The sequence below is a fragment of the Callospermophilus lateralis genome, chromosome 8, assembly GCF_048772815.1.
Source record: "Callospermophilus lateralis isolate mCalLat2 chromosome 8, mCalLat2.hap1, whole genome shotgun sequence".
Lineage (NCBI taxonomy): Eukaryota > Metazoa > Chordata > Mammalia > Rodentia > Sciuridae > Callospermophilus > Callospermophilus lateralis.
In genome coordinates this window covers 103,710,438-103,728,291 of record NC_135312.1, presented here as the reverse complement: position 1 = coordinate 103,728,291, position 17,854 = coordinate 103,710,438, and the positions used below count along the sequence as shown (strand labels likewise).

The following is a 17,854-nucleotide window of genomic DNA, read 5'->3' as shown; positions in this document are numbered from 1 at the left end:
ACACCCATACATGTGTTTTCCTACATCTGCCTACAAAGGTCTATTGGCAATGCCAGTAGTAGTAACAGAGAGAACTAAAAAAGCAGACCTTGGTTTTCATTTATTTATTTACTTATAAACTTTTTTAAAATTTTTTAATATATGACAGCAAAATGCATTACAATTCATATTACACATATAGAGCGATTTTTCATATCTCTGGTTGTATACAAAGTATATTCACACCAATTCATGTCTTCATACATGCACTTTGGATAATAATGTCCATCACATTCCACCATCATTTCTCACCACATGCCCCCTCCCTTCCCCTCCCACCCTTTTGTCCTATCTAGAGTTCATCTATTCCTCCCATGTTCCCCCTCCCTACCCCACTATGAGTCAGCCTCCTTATATCAGAGAAAACATTTGGCATTTGTTTTTTGGGGATTGGCTAACTTCACTTAGCATTATCTTCTCCAACACCATCCATTTACCTGCAAATGCTATGATTTTATTCTCTTTTATTGCTGAGTAATATTCCATTGTGTATATATGCCACATTTTTAAATGCATCTATTGAAGGGCATCTAGGTTGGTTCCACAGTTTAGCTATTGTGAATTGTGTTGCTATAAACATTGATGCGGCTGTGTTCCTGCAGTTTTTAAGTCCTTTGGGTATAGACCAAGGAGAGGGATAGCTGGGTCAAATGGTGATCCCATTCCCAGTTTTCCAAGGAATCTCCATACTGCTTTCCATATTAGCTGCACCAATTTGCAGACCCACCAGCAGTGTGTGAGTGTACCTTTCTCCCCATATCCTCACCAACAATTATTGTTGTTTGTCTTCATAATAGCTGCCATTCTGATTGGAGTGAGATGAAATCTTATAGTGGTTTTGATTTGCATTTCTCTAATTGCTAAAGATAATGAACACTTTTTCAAATATTTGTTTATTGATTGCATATCATCTTCTGAGAAGTGTCTGTTCAGGTCCTTGGCCCATTTATTGATTGGGTTATTTGGTTTTTTTGGTGCTTAGCTTTTTGAGTTCTTTATATACCCTAGAGATTAGTGCTCTATCCGATGTGTGAAGAGTAAAAATTTGTTTCCAATATGTCAGCTGTCTATTCACCTAACAGATTGTTTCTTTTACTGATAAGAAACTTTTTAGTTTGAATCTATTCCATTTATTGATTCTTGATTTTAATTCTTGCACTATAGGAGTCTTATTAAAGAAGTTGGGGCCTAATTTGACATGATGAATATTAGGCCTACTTTTTCTTCTATTAGATGCAGGGTTTTATTCCTAGGTCCTTGATCCACTTTAAGTTGAGTTTTGTGCCTGCTGAGAGATAGGTGTTTAATTTCATTTTGTTGCATATGGATTTCCAGTTTTCCCAGCACCATTTGTTGAAGAGGTTATCTTTTCTCCAATGTATGTTTTTGGCACCTTTGCCTAAGATAAGATAATTGTAATTTTTTGGCTTAGTCTCTGTGTCCTCTATTCTGTACCATTGGTCTACCAGTCTATTTTGGTGCTGATACCATGCTGTTTTTGTTACTATTGCTCTGTATTATAGTTTAAAGTCTGATATAGTGATGCTACCTGCTTCACTCTTCCTACTAAGTATTGCTTCAGCTATTCTGTGTCTTTATTGTTCCAGATGAATTTCATGATTGCTTTTTCTATTTCCATGAGGAATGCCATTGGGATTTTGATCAAAATTGCATTAAATCTGTAAAGTGCTTTTGGTAGTATGGATATTTTGATAATATTAATTCTGCCTATCCAAGAGCAAGGTAGATCTTTCCATCTTCTAAGGTCTTCTTTGATTTTTCTCTTTAGGGTCTTGTAGTTTTCATTGTATAGATCTTTCACCTCTTTCATTAAGTAGATTCCCAAGTTTTTGTTGTTGTTGTTGTTTGGTTGGTTGGTTAGTTTTGTTTTTAAGGCTATTGTAAATGCTGTAGTTTTCCTCATTTCCCTTTCAGAGGATTTGTCACTGATATACAGAAATGCCTTTGTCTTTACATCCTGCTACTTTGCTGAATTCATTTACTAGTTCTAGAAGTTTTCTGGTGGAACTTTTAGGGTCTTCTAGGCATAGAATCATATCATCAGCAAATAGTGCTAATTTGAGTCCTTCTTTTCCTATGTGTATCCCTTTAATTTATTTCATTTGTCTAATTGCTCTGTAGTATACAAAGAAGTGATTAAATATTAAATAAATGAAAGAACAATATTCCCACAGCATTTACCTTTTCAGGAGCAAAAGGACAGTACTAGCTGTGCTCGAGTCTAAACCAGTTGTGGGCTCATCCAGGAACAAGATGGGAGGATCAGTGATCAGCTCCATTGCTATGCTGGTCCTTTTTCTTTCTCCTCCAGATATAAACTGGGTTCCAACCTAAAACACAAAGTTATTGTTATTGTTTCTCTTACAAAGAAACAACCACAGTCACTGTCATTTGGTAGATTAACCTGTGCCAGTCCTATTAGAGACACTTTATTTTGTTGTCCTTATTATTCTGAACGCAAATAAATAGACATCTGAGAGAAGAGGGGGTTTCTCTTTGATTAGATGAGTGAAATGAGGCTCAGGAAAGAGGTTCTAGATGACTGGCCCAGATATAAAGGCTAAGCTTCTAACAGTTATGTATGTTTCTTATCAAGTTGCATATTTAGGTTTAGCATAAATAAGCTTGAACACTAAAAGATATGTCCCTGATAGTGGAATCACGCTATAAAACAAGAAATAAAGATAGGAGAGGAAAAAGGAAAGTCTCTCTAGTGATTTATTAGTCTTCTAACAACATCCCAAATACTGTTTCAAACAAAAGTCTCCAAGTGGATTTACAAAAAATAAAGTCACAATCAAAAAAGCATGCTTTCTACCATACCACATTAGCAACTTTTCAATGACTACAAGTCTTTCCAAATTGACACTGTGGCCACCCCCAACTCATTGAACAATTCCTTGTTTGTTCTTTTAAAGCAAATCTAGAAGATGTGATATTCCACAGGGCCACTGTCTCAGTCTTTTCAACTAGTCAATGTGATTGTGTGTGTTGAGGGGAGTAGAAAGGTTTTGGGGAGACAGAAAGTAGAAAACAATTCAAAAATTCAGAGTCTCCAAAGGGATAATAATCAAATGCCACCCAAGGCCTATGACTGGGTCCTGTTAACAACTGAACTACAAAAGACATTTGGAGGGCGGGGGTTGTGGCTCATCAGTAGGGCGCTCACCTAGCAAGTGTGAGGCCCTGGATTTGATCCTCAGCACCACATAAAAATAAATAAGTAAAATAAAGGTATTGTGTCCAACTATGACTAAAAAATAAATATTAAAAAAGGACATTTGTAGACAATTTGAAGAATGTGAATGAATAGGACTTGACATAGGTGATGATATGAACATACAGTCCATTTTGTTAGTTGATAATGGTATTGTGATAAAGTAAGGAAATGTCATTTTATAGATACATAATTAGTATTCAGGGATGAAACACTGTATGATGTTCTTTAAAATATTCAGCATGAAATTGTTGAAGTAATTATGGCAGGTGATATTTACAACTGATAAAGCAAGGTGAATAGTATGAGTAATTATACTACCATATGATCTGATAGTAATATCATTATCATATTGACTATTTTCTCTACATTTTTGTTATGTTTAAAAATTCATGAAAATTTAAAATTATTTCCATTAGATTACATAAATTATAAAAAGTCAATAACTGCTTTCACATATTTTCCTTTAAAAATCCAAATAAGTGACTTTGAGCAGTGCCTGCTTAAAGTTAAAGAACACAGCAAAAGACTACCTTACTGGGAAGGCAAAATCAAATAGATAAAGAGCCAAAGGAAAGAAAACTCAATGACTCATAAAACAAAAATAAGTGCTAAATGGTGGCATCCCAGGATTCTTCTTCCAAACAAAGTACACTTCACATAAAATACTATCAACAGGTACCAGGGGAAGCAGCAGAGAGTACAGCCCCTCAATTCTTCATTGCCTCAAAGGAGAGTGATAACAGGGAGTGCCAAAGGCTAAAAAAAAAAAAAAAAAGGCTATAAAAACATAACTTGGTCACCACATAAATTATAAATAAATTCTAATGTGACCAAATATAATTTTCAAAGCCAAATTACCCCAAAATAAACTACACAGAACTAGAATCCTTGGATTCCTGTCATTTATCAATTCCAGAAATACGCCTTAAAAAAAGCATAAGAACAAAGTCACCCCAGAGCAAGAGGAAGAAGAACTACTAAAGGGGTAGTAGAAAAAGGGAAGAAGAAAAGTTAGAGGAAAGACATCAAATGATCTCTCATTTAACAACGAGAGTGAGAAGATCACATGGAAAAGGCCGTGCGAGGGGCTCTCTTCAAACTAGACCACACTCCAATCCTGGGATTCAACCATCATTAAGATTGCTTCTCCAGCTTCATTTCCACCTTCATATTATTTAACTTGACTTTTCTCATCATTATGGAAAGCAGTCACTTTGACCTTACACACCTTAGGAAACTTCTGAGTAAGGTCACATTGTTCACACAGGGAAGTTCTCTTTTCTGGCTGATTCTATCGGGTTTTTTCATATTACCTTAACATCAGCCACTTTACTCAGACCTAAATTTTTAATGACTTTATTGATCCTCTCATTTTTTTCTTGATTTGTCATAGTTGTTGGAAGCCGAAGAGCCGCTGAGAACTGTAAATTTTCTCTCACTGTCAGGGTGGCCATCACAACATCATCCTGAAGATAAATAGTATTTTAATGAGACATGCAGTGAATGTAACTTAATACACACACACACACACACATACACACACACAACCCAAGGTAAAGTTTCAGCTCCACAGATTTCAGTGATTCCACATACAGAGAGCTACAGAGTCCAAGGGAGGCAGTTCATCCACCAGCGCACACCCAGATGGAGCACTGGTAATTATGATGACTCCAACAGGCACTTCCAGACTGCTTTGTATGAGGATTCGCCAAAGGCATTGTATAGGGAAAGTAGGAAGGTAAAGGAAGGGCAAAAAAAGGATAGGAATTGGCTTTTATGTAAATGATACAACAGCTAGAATCAACACCACTGCCTGAAAGGGTCATAGTCCAGATCCTCCTTTCCTTTCCATTTAACTCTAACCTCACTCTTATGGGAAATTAGGAAAAGCAGGTGTCAATAAGTTTTGTTTCATGAGCATTTGAAATAATCAACTGGAATCATACTAAATTATAAGCCAAATTTTTTCCTGATACAGAACAGAAAAAAATCTAAAGGGAAAATTCACTAATACTTACTTGTACCACGTAACCAGACTCACATGGGAAATTGGCATTCCGAGGTGCTCCATTTACCAAAACTTCTCCAGATAATCCACTTGGATCCTTCCTTGCAGCTAAGATATCTAACAAACTATAAAAGGGTACATATGTTATAGGGTTTTTTTTTTCTTCCTACATAGGCCATGTCTCTCAGCTACTCTTAACAGACATTTTTATCAAGTCAGAAAATTAACTAGTCAGGATGTTTTTAAAATTTGTGTGTGTGTGTGTGTGTGTGTACTTAAATTTTCACCCTTCTTTTCATCATGGGCTACAGGAAATGCCAAAAACATAAAAGCAAGGTATCACTGGCTTACCCAGCACAGGTGTCCCAAATGACCCACATGGCTGTCTTACCTTGGTGGATCCAGCACAGGAAATGTGCTCCTTTATCTATGCCCTCACAAAGACCTTCTGCTCTACCTCCATATTTTTAATATTATCCCCTTATTTCCCTCCCCAATGCTCATAGCATGCCCCCCACCCCACATATGCCAATCACTTATCAAGTCCTATTAGTAAAGCCAACCTATTAAGACTTCCTGGTTCTTGGGGGAAAAAAAACACAAGCTATCCCAACTGCCTATCCACAGCACCTAGGACCAGATAAGACATGTACAGCAAATGCTCAACCAATACCTACTCACACTAAAAATGATTGTTAAAAACACACTGAAGATTCTGGAAAAGATGGAGTAGGAGAAGGGTGTAAATTTCACTTATTCCATGAGCTTGAGGCTCAAGCAGCAGGAAAATACTTCTACCTTGTAAAGTGGGTGACCTTGTTAAGTGCCTGAACTTAACATTTAGAAGTCTACATCAGCCCCGCCCGGGGAGTGCACTCACTGAGTTTGCATGGACAAAACTCCAATTGCCACTACTTCCTATTCTGTCCTTAAACTGGCAAGAAGGGAAACTGAGAGTCAATACAGGCAGCTTCAGTTCCAGGCCACTCTAGCTGACAGCTGAGTGAGGAACTCAAAGAAGATGGACTTCACAACTCCTAGCCCTTGCTCTAACGGGTACATAGCCCAAGAAGAAACAGAAAAGACAGTAAGGCATAGGCAGTGGACATCCATACTTGCCAACAGTGTTGCCCACCTCAACAGAGCAGCCCTTCATGTGTAATTAAAATTTTTCTTTCCCTTTATCCTTATTCTTATTTTTTTTCTTTTTTCCATCAACTGTGTGTGAATATGTGTATGTGTGGGATGTATGTTCTGTTTCGATTTCCTAGTGGATCTTCATTTTTATCCCCTTTTTCCTCTTTTTAAATTTTTTCCTTTCCTCAACCATTTGTTATTTCACTTAATGGTATATTAGTGCCATGGCAGGCACCGGGAATTTATTCTAATGCTCTATATTGATCACTACTATTGCTGTTGCTTCTTTTCCCTTTTTCTGAGACGGGCTGGGAAGTAACTGGTACACTACAAGTTCAAATGAGAAACTCTGCAGTTGAATAACATCCACATCTCAGCAAAGTGGGACAGTGTACCCTCCTTCACGCACAAATCAACCCTAATCAAGCTTCAAAAATACTTTGACACATAGAATAGAGGAGACAAAAACTCCAAACCAATGATTAGCCCACAAGTAATAATGACTAGAAGGAGACATCAGATTCCCCTCTTGGACATTTTTCCTACATCGAAATAAAAAAATATTCCAAAAATAAGACTCGAAAAACCTTACAGTGTTACAGCAGCTCTAGAAGAGTGAATTCATTCAGCAGTTCTATATCAGCAAACTGAGAGTCTTTGTTGGTCATAACTAATACTTGGAATACATTCAGCCTACATATTGAAGCCAACAGATACCAACAACACAGGACTTATTACAAAAGAGACAACTACCTCCCAAGGATATCATCACAAAGGAGGAAGAGGAGTCCATCTCATGTGCAGGTCCAAGGTCTCTGAAAACATGAGGAAAAAGTCTAACTCCAAATGTTACAATCTTCCAAAAAGGAACACACAGACATGTAAGGGAATAAAATTTCAGAGAAAGATTTTTAAACTTTGATTATTAAAAGTATTAATGAACTAAAAGAAGATATAAGGAACTAGGACGGTGGTAGCGCCCTTACCTGGCAAGTGTGAGGCACTAGGTTCGATTCTCAGCACCATGTATAAATAAATAAAATAAAGATCTAACAACAACTAAGAAAGATAAATTTTTAAAAAAAGAAGATATAAGAAACAAATTAAAGAATGAACTAAGAGCAACTACAAAAGGTCAAAGACCACTAAATAGATAGAGATTCTGAAAAGAAACCAATCAAAACTACTAGAAATGAAAAACACAATAAATTGAATAAAAGGTTCACTTGAAAGAATCACCAACAGACTTAATTACATAGAAAACAGAACCTTAGGCCTCAAGGACAAGGTATTTGAGCTGGAATATTCAGTAGATAGTAAAGGGGAGGGGAGAACATGATGAGAAAGTACAAGAAGTGTGGAATAGAAAAAAGCATAGAAATATAGGTTAATGGCATTATGAACATGTTTAGTATTATAATAGCAGAAAACTTTCCAATCCTTAGGAACACAATGGACATCTACGTAAAGGATGCATATAGAACCCTAAATAGACAGTTTCAAAAATTAAACTCTAATGGACATATCATATACAAAATGCCTAACATAGAAAATGAGAATAGAATATAAAGAGAAAAACATCAGATCACAATCACATTTAAAGCTACATCAATAAGACTCACCTCAAACTTCTTAATTCAAACTCTAAACGTGAGGAGGGCACAGAATATAGCTCAGTGGTAGAGCACTTGCCTGGCATGGTTGAGGCCCTGGGTTTAATTCCCAGCATGGGAATTAAATTAAATAAATTTTTTATAAAACAAAAAAAGCCAGAAGGGCTTAGAATGAGGTAATTCAATCTATAAAAGAAAATATTTGCCAGCCAAGATTGCTATACCCAGCAAAGCTATCAGGAAGAATTGAAGCAGAAATTAAAATTTTCTATGGTAATTATAAACTAAAATAACTTATGGCCACTAAACCTGAACTACAGAAAATAAATACTGCACAATGAGAAACTTAAAAACAAACCCCAGAGCTCTCAAATAGATGTAGTTCTCCAGAAGAGCAATTAAGCAAATGAAAATAAAGAGCCAATTTAATCTATTAAACAAATAAAATTAACATCTCTCCATAATAACTCTGACTATGAATGATCTCAATTCTCCACAGAGATGGGCAGAATGAATTTAAAAAACAGGACCCAACTATACATTGTTTCTAAGAGACTCTTATAGGCAAAGATATCTATAGAGTGGAAGTGAAAGAATAGAAAAAGATATCTGATGCAAGTACAGTCTGAAAACAAGCAGGAATAATTATTCTTGTATCTAACAAATCATACTTCAAGCAAAAATTAATCAGAAGAAATCACATCATTTGCTGATAAATGGAGTGAGCCAATCCTTAACAAAATAAGTGAAACTCAGAAATACAAGGGTGAAATGTTTTCTCTCATGTGCAGAAACTAGAAAAGAAAAATAAATTCAAAAGGAGATCTCATGAAAATAGAAGGGAGATCAGGAGAGTAGAAGCAAGAGACCAAAGGGGTGGGAGGAGGAAAGGAAAAGGGGAATGCGAAATAAAGTTGACCAAATTATACTAGGTGAATTTATGGCAAGACCACAATGTATTATAACTTTATATATTATTATAAGGCATTAATTTAAAAAAAATAAATAGAAGAGAGACCAAGAGAGGAGAAGAAGGGAATCAAAGGCAGGGATGTGGGGAAGAAAGGGGTATTACTGGAGATTGGAATAGTTAAAACTATGGTATATAAATACGTTGAAATAAATCCCACTTTACATATAACTACAATCACTAAAAAATAAAAAAAAAATTAATCATAAGAGACAAGGAAAACTATTACTTATAATTAAAGAGAACAATCCAACAAGAAGATATAATGATAGTAAATATTTATGCCCAAACGTTGGTGTACTTAACTTATATAAAACAAACACTTATTGACTTTAAATCCCAGATAGAAACCAATATAATAATACTTGGTATTTCAACACATACCTCTCAACATGCAACAGGTCATGCAGATATAAAATCAATAAAGATACTTCTGTCCTAAATAATTGTATAAACCAATTGGACCTAACAGTCATCTATAGAATATTTCACTAAATAAGAACTGAATACATTTTCTTCTTAATATCCCATGGAATATTTTCCAAAATAGACCATATTTCAAGACACAAAGCAAATACAAGTCTTAGCAAATAGAAAAAAAAAACTATCCCATGCATCTTATCAGATCATAATGGATTGACATTAGAAATAAACAGCAAGAAAATTTATGGAAATCACATACATAAACACATGAAGATTGACCAATATTTTTTTAACAAGGAATGAATCACATTTTAAAAAATGAAAGGAAATATTTATAAATTCCTAGAATCAAATGAGAACAGCAATACAACACAAAAAAAAATCTGAGACACTATGAAGAGGATATTAAGAGGAAAGTTTATAGCGTTAAGTGACCACATTAAACAAAAGAAGGAAGATTCCAAATAAACAGCAAATGCTGCATCTCAAGACCGTAGAAAATCAGAAATAAGCTAATCCCAAGACCAGAAGACAGAAAATAATTAACATCAGAGCTGAAATTAAAATAGAGGACTTAAAAAAAAGGATCAATTCAACATAGAGGTGGTAACTTGAAAATATAAATCATATCAATAAACCCCTAGTCAAACTAACCAAAAAAAAATGAGAGAGAAGACACAAATCAACAAAATTTGAGATGAAAAAGGAGATTCAACACAGCAATTGATGAAATCCAGAAAATCATTAGGGACCATTGAAAACACATATAACAATAAATTGGAAAATCTAGATGATATTGACAACTTTCTAGACCCATATGACCTACTCAAATTGAACCAAGAGGATATAGAAAACCTCAACAGAACAATAGAGCAGTGAGATGGCAAACAGCAATGAGATTAAAGCCACAATAAAAAGCCCTCCAAAAAAGAAAAGCCCAGGACTACATGGATTCTCAGCTGAGTTTCACCAGATCTTTAAAGAAGAACTAATACTAAATTATTCCATGAAATAAAAAAGGAGAGAACACTGCCGAATTCATTCTATGAAGCCAGTATCACCTTGATGTCGAAACAGATAAAAACATATCAGGGAAAGAAAACTGCAGACCAGTACCCTTGATGATCCCATATGCAAAAGACATTAATAAAATGTTAGCAAACCACATTCAAAAACACATTAAGAAGATTATGCACCAGAATCAAGTTGGTTTCATCCAGGGATTCAAGCTTGATTCAATATGCACAAAAATGCAATTCATCACATAAATAAAATCAAGGACAAAAATAAATGCAGAAAAAAAGTCTTAGATAAAATTCATCACCCATCACTCATTTATATTAAAAACACCAGAGAAACGAGGAACAGAAGGAACTTTCTCAACATCATAAAGGCTATATATGATGAACTCAAAGCCAACATCTGAACAAAGAAATACAAAGCATTTCCTCTAAAATCTAGAAGAAGACAAGAATGTCAATTCTCATCACTCCATTTCAATGAAGTTCTTGAAACTGATCAAAGCAATCATGCAAGAAAAGAAAATTACAGGGCTATAAATAGGAAAAGAAGTAAAATTCTCTCTGTTTGCTGATGACACGATTCTAACCCTAGAGGATCCAAAAAACACTACCAGAGAATTTCTAGATCAATAAATAAATAAATTCAGTAAAGTAGTAGGACACTTGATCAACATAAAAAAATAGATTTCTTATACTCCAATAATGAATCTGCTGACAAAAAAAAACCCACTTCATTCAAAATAACCTAAAAACAAACAAGCAAAAAAAACCCTTAGGAAAATAATCTAACTAAAGAGGTAGAAGAATTCTATAATGAAAATTATAAAGTACTGAAGAAAGAGAATGAAGAAGATACTAGGAGATGCAAAGACCTACCATGTTCATGAATAGGTATAGGTAATATCATCAAAATGGCTGTATTAAAAGAATTATAGCAGAATGAATTGGACATTATTACCCTTTGTGCATATATAATTACACAAATGGTATAACTCTACATCATGTACAACCAGAAGAATGAGAAGTTATATATCATTTATGTATAGTGTGTCAAAACACATTCTACTGTCATGTATAACTAATTAGAACAAATTTTTAAAATGACCATATTACCAAAAGTAATCTACAGATTCAATGCAATCTCCATCAAAATACCAATGACATTCTTCACAAAACTGGAAAAAAGCAGTCTTAAAATTTATATGGAAGAATAAAAGACCCAGAATAGCTAAAGAAATCCTAAACAACAAGAGCAAGAAGAAAATATGGTGGCAACACTCCAACCCATTGACTCAGACATTGACTTCCCTAATAAGACTTCTAGAGCTCAAGAAATGAGACCAAGAATCAATAAGTGGGATAGTATTGAATTAAAAAGCTCTTCACAGTAAAGGAAATAATTTAGAGTGTGCAGAGAGATCCTACAGAATGGGAGAAAATCTTTGCCAGCCACTCTTTGATAGGAAATTAATAATCAGAATATATAAAGAACTCAAAAATCTTTAAAAATCTTGCCACCAAAACCACTAATCAACCACTCAATAAATGGGTAACATCTCTCAAAAGAAAAAAAATACAAATGATCAACAAATACACACACACACACACAAAATGTTCAACACCCTGAACAATCAGGGAGATACAAATCAAAACTATACTGAGATTTTATCTCACCCCAGTTAGAATATCAATCATTAAGAATACAAATGATGATAATTGCTAGAAAGGATATGGGGGAAAGATACTTATACATAATTTATGAGACTGAAAATTAGTATAACCACTTTGGAAAGCAGTATGAAGAGTCCTCAAAGATTAGAAAATGAACCACCACATGACCTAGCTATCCCACTCCTTGGTATTTATCCAAAAGAACTAAAACCAGCATATTATGGTGATACAAGCAAACACAGGTATATGATAGCCATATACAATCCACAATAGCCAGTTATGAAACCAGCCTAGGTGCTCATAAATAGATGAATGGAGGGAGTTCTACTCAACATTATGTCACTTGTTGATAAATGAACCAGACTTCATGCTAACTGAATTAAGCCAAATTCACAAAGTCAAGGGTCAAATGTTCTCTCTTATATGCAAAGACTGGTATGGAAAAAAAATAAATTTTTAAAAAATGGGATCTCATTAAAATAGAAGGGAGATTAGTAGAGTAGAGTTAGGGGACTGAAGAGGAAGAAGGAGGGAAAGGAAAGTGGAAGAACTGGGAAATGAAGTTTAATAAATTATGCCATGTGTATGTCTGAATACATAAAAATGCATTCCAATTTTATATACAACTATAATGCATTTAATTAAAATAATTAAATAAATAGAAGGAAGATCAATAGAGTGAAGGAAGAGGATGGGGAGAAAGGAGGTGAGGGAAGGGGAAAGTACTAGAGATTGAAATGGAGAAGACTATGGTATACGCCTATAGGAATATGTCAAAATGAATCCCACTATTGTGTACAACTATAATGCACTAAACATAAAATTTAAAAAGCACATTGAACCTGCACAGAAATGGCTGACTTATATTTTCTGTTATACTCACAAAGATTTGCCTCCACCTGTGGGTCCCAGGATAGCATTGAGGCCAGGTTTCATGATCCCACTGTAAACACAAAAAAATACAAAATTTATTGTTCCACTTTCAAAGAAATAACTTTCATTTAGACTCTGCATTGAATATTTTCAATGAAGGTTGGTAAAACTGTGGACAGAAAACAAGCACCAACTCTTTATTGGCATGGGAGGGGTACCAGGGATTGAACTCCAGGCACTTGACTGAGCCACATCCTCAGCACATCCCCACCACCACCCCCAGCATTTTTCTTTGTATTTATTTAGAGACAGGATCTCACTGAGTTGCTTAGCACCTCATTATTACTGAGGCTGGCTTTGAATGCACAGTCTTCCTGCCTCAACCTCCTGAGCTGCTGGGATTACAGGCATGTGCCACCAAACCCAGCCACCAACTCTTAAAGAGAAAAAAAAAATGATTAATAGAAGTCTAGTATACACAGGATATCAACTACTAGTCAGACCCATGAGAATGGTTAAGGTCCCTCTAAATTCCTTTCATTTATCCTTGAACTATTATTTCCTTTTTGAAAATGACATATCCAATGTCCAAGATTCCTTGAAACAATATTTTCTTTTTTACCCATCTCTTACTCTTGATACTCTAAACACAGTATCAAATACATAACAGTTTCGAGAAATGTTTTATGGTATCTTCCAATCATAGAAACCAGTAGTAGCAGTCTCACTAACAAAATCAAATAGATCAAAAATCAACATTTCTGAAGTAGAAATACAAAGGCTAGAATGAAGCACTCCCGATGATAAGAAGCATCACCTGTTCATAACATTCAAGGAAAATGTAGTACCTTCTAGAAAAGGAAACACACATCCTCAAGACCGATCATTTCCTTCCTTTTTATGGATCCAGAAGTGGACTGGAAAATTTTCAGTTCAGAATTAGGAGACATCCCTCCAGTAGGGAAAACTTTTTAAGGATGTACAAGGATGGTGGAGACACCATAGTTTCACAAACTAAGAGCATGTGTGAAGGTAGAATATTTGGCTAGAGTAGGAAGGTGGAAAAGGTATGACCAGGCTGAGAGCCCAGAAGGCAAATAGTTCGAATTTTATCTTAAAGGTAAGATGTACAGTGCTAAATAGAATGAACTTAAGGAAGTTTAAGGGCTGGGCTTCCACAGAATACAGAGATGATGAAACAGAGTCCTTTCAAAACCTTAATGTCTACAGTCTTTTCTATAGCATTAGTAAAAAGGTAAAGATGTACTCCTCAGAGAAAATGGTATTTATTTAAAGTGTATGGTCAAAGCTGACTGCAATTGTTCTAAAATAATGACTCCCACAGGGGTCGATCTTACAATTACACAATTGTCACAGTGAAGAACTTCCCAACACAAGTGCCTCACAGCACTTACAGTGAAGGGGACCTCAACATTCACTGTGCTACCTGACCTGTCACAATTATACTATGGCTGCCAGGGGTTGAGGCAAAATGTACTCTCACTCTGCTCATTAACTGATGTATCTCTCACTGAAACATGAGGAAAAGTGAAACTTGGGTAAACACAGAGCCAGCTGTAACACAGAAAAATGTTATTCTTTGGTTGACTTTTTCATCTACTGTAAAGACACACTAACAATTGGGTAGGTCCGTGGGTTTAAACCAGTGGCAGAGTGAGCGCTCAGCATGCATGAGGTCTGGGATTCAATCCCTAGCACCCCCCTCAAAAATATCCTAAAAATTATATAACCTCTGCAAGTGCATTTACCTGTATCTCTTAATGAATCTTCTCTAAAACAGTTACCTCTAATTGCTGATAAAATGACCAGAAATAAACTTTTAATTCACTAAGTCTTCACTGTCAGAAAACCTTCCCAGGTTTTTAAAATACTCACTCAGATAAAGACCAAGAAATCCTGATGGACAGTATATTGTGATGGTATTCTGCTTTACAAATAACATTTTCTTGATTGTTATGTTTCATGAAAAGCTCACCAGCTTCCCCTAAGTCAATTCTATCTAATCATGTAGCAAAGGATCAAAGCCTTTCATCCACCAATCCTCTCCTTTTTCTCCTGTTCAGGATTTCTTAACCGACACAAGAGGGAGATGTTGAGAAAGAGGCAAGACAGCAGATGTTCTTCATGGAGAAAGAATTGAAAGAATTCTGAACTTTGAGCATAGCACCCCTGGCCTTAAGGCAGTCAACTCTCACATCCTGATCATCTCTCTCCCCATCACACTCCCACAAAAATTCTACCTTATCCTCTGAAGGAAGTTGGCTCCTGGTAACAGAAGAGACCACAGTGGTATACAAAACATCCTAATAAACAGGATAAACTGAGAAACTAATGTCACTCCATTTTTAAAAATAAATAAATAACAGCATCTTCTACCTCAAGGCCTGTCCTAAGGAAGGGGGCGTGACCCTTGTCCTTGGAAAAACCCACAGAGCACTCCTAAGCACATACCCATCCTGCTGAGTTGTTTGTCTGTAAATAACAGGAGAGATCTGCTGCACCAGGTGTCCCTGACTCAGTTAGGCTAGATGAGGACCCATAGCAACCCCCTAGCAACCTCCAATCAGCATGAGACAGGGAAAATACCTGGGATGCCAGATGACCCCCAAGTAGTTTATGGTGGTTGATAACATGTTGGGAAACCATGTAGTTTAGCACGTACACCCCCTCGTGGCCTAAACCAATCAGTTCAAACGAATCCCCCTCTAGTACTAACCAATCACCCTTACCCAACTTGTTCCCGCCAGTGGATGTGCTAATAAATGTTAAGAGTTGTTGTTTGATTTCCCGTGGTAAGGAATGATTTGCTGTGTGATGTTGTGACACATAGAGCATCTCCCAAAACCTATAAAATCTCACTGAACAAAGGACCGACACTCACTCCCTGGGACCACTGCATTGGGAACGGTTGTGAGTCCAGGCTCAAGCTTGCAATAAAGACTCTTGTGTGATTGCATCAGATTCGGCTCCTGGAGGTCTATTGGGGTCCCATGAATCTGGCATAGCAAAACATATGATTCCATATAGATCTACAGCCACACCAGGTCAAAGGATTTCTTTATAACCATTCCCCAGCCTTGGAGAGTCGGGAAAATTGAAAAAGTTGCTTGCTTTGACTAGGAGCAATTATTTTCCCCACTAAACAATAAATGAGCAAACGAACAAAAGTCCTTACTGCCTGAGCAAACCCAATTCACTTCCTGTCACTAGAGAGGGGAAGCAAAGGTTCAGTTCTCTAGACATCAGGAAAAAAATTGACACCCTTAATCACCAGCATCTGTGAACTCACAGAGGTACCTGGTGGTGAGTAGATTCTCTAGAAACACTCATTTCCCTATCACTCTAGCCCTCATTTCAACACCATGTTCTAAATTCTAAATTTATTACATGATGAAAAAAAATAAAATTTGAAATTACTGGGTGCTTTTGAAATAAAATGAACTGAATTTTTTGGATCCTAGAGTATCATCACTTTATATTTCAACAGCATAACTTCTATTAAATAATAGTTGTCTTATATTTAAATAATTTCTACCTGATACTATTATGTAGAGAAAGCATTAAGTAAATTGCTATAGTCTATAAAGTTGTATAAATAAGTCATTCATTTAAAACAAGTCTATTTGTCTTGTAACAGCACATACCTGTATTCCTACTGACCCAGAGACTGAGGCAGGAGGATTGCCAGTTTGAGGCCAGCATTAGCAACTTAGTGAGACACATTCTCAAAAAATAAAAATAACTGGGGATATAGGTAAGTGGAAAATTGCCTCTGGATTCAATCCCCAGTACCCAAAATAGTAAAAAAAAAAAAAAAAAAAATTAATAACAGTTCTATTTGTAAAGCAAAATATTATCACAATATACTGTCATTTCAACCTCCTTGCTGCTAGAATATAAAGAGCATAAAGTGCACAAGTCCCTAAAAAGTGTCTGGCTCAAAAAGTACACCAGCAGATCTTCTGTTTAATAGTTGGAAAACTATTAAAGTTTAAAAGCTTACAATTTACAATTAAGTTTAAAGCTTACAATTATATTGTCACAATCAAAAAGCAGCAAATCACATAGCCAGGTCCACTTCCTCCAATACACAGGGAAAACTAAATGACACATTATGTGGGGAAAATAAATAACACATTAATTATCCAGTTCTCAAAGAAAACTCAATGCACATGAGGAAATCATTTTTAAAAACAGCACATATGTTCTTTTCAAAGTTAAACATACTTAACAAAGTGATCTAATCATTTCTATCCTAGGTTAGCCAAAGGAAATAAAAGCACATATCAATATGTCTGTACAAAATGTATATGCAAAAGTTCATAACAGATTATTTGTAATAGGAAAAACCTGGAAGTTCATTGTAGATCAATAAAGGGGAAATTTTAAAAGTTTATGCACATACTTGATATCTGATAGTATTTCTAACTCTTCTTTATTCTGACCAGGTAGAAAGCCACTCTTTACTTTTACTCGATAGTAGATGTGATGAAAACTCAACACAGCCCCCTCAGTAGATGTCTGCAGGTCCCTGGAGGACATCCCGGGCAGGCCATCGGTGCTTCTTTGCAACATCGGGATACAAATTTGATCATCTGTGAAAGTCATCTGAAGAGTTTCTGCCTTCCTGTGAAGGGAAAAGTAACGGTAGGTTGAAAGGGAAAAGAGATCATAAGCCCTTCATAACAAACCTTTATACCAAGTCTATTTTAAACTGTGCTGCAGTGAGTAGATTCCTTTCCAATGAACAACCCACATCACTGTGCTAAAAACAACCCCAGAACCCATAATAAGAGGCAGATAGAACTTTGAATCCCTGCACTCCAAGTAGGTGTC

The 17,854-nt window shown here is 35.8% G+C and overlaps 1 protein-coding gene across 5 annotated transcripts in view; it reads right to left on the bottom strand.

Moving 5' to 3' along the window:
* The window catches only part of LOC143405870 (broad substrate specificity ATP-binding cassette transporter ABCG2-like), a 36,948-nt gene extending 19,322 nt beyond the window's left edge, over positions 1 to 17,626 (bottom strand). For 4 of the 5 annotated variants that reach the window (XM_076864238.2, XM_076864239.2, XM_076864241.2 and 1 more), the window contains exons 1-5: positions 17,424 to 17,626; positions 13,008 to 13,067; positions 5,299 to 5,413; positions 4,594 to 4,746; positions 2,242 to 2,390 (exon numbers count right to left, since the gene is read on the bottom strand). In XM_076864238.2, coding sequence (XP_076720353.2) covers positions 2,242 to 2,390; positions 4,594 to 4,746; positions 5,299 to 5,413; positions 13,008 to 13,067; positions 17,424 to 17,626 — 680 coding nt within the window. The remainder of the gene's footprint in view (positions 1 to 2,241; positions 2,391 to 4,593; positions 4,747 to 5,298; positions 5,414 to 13,007; positions 13,068 to 17,423) is intronic. The other variant, XM_076864242.2, reaches the window with a different exon arrangement.
* Between the last annotated feature and the right edge of the window lie 228 nt (positions 17,627 to 17,854).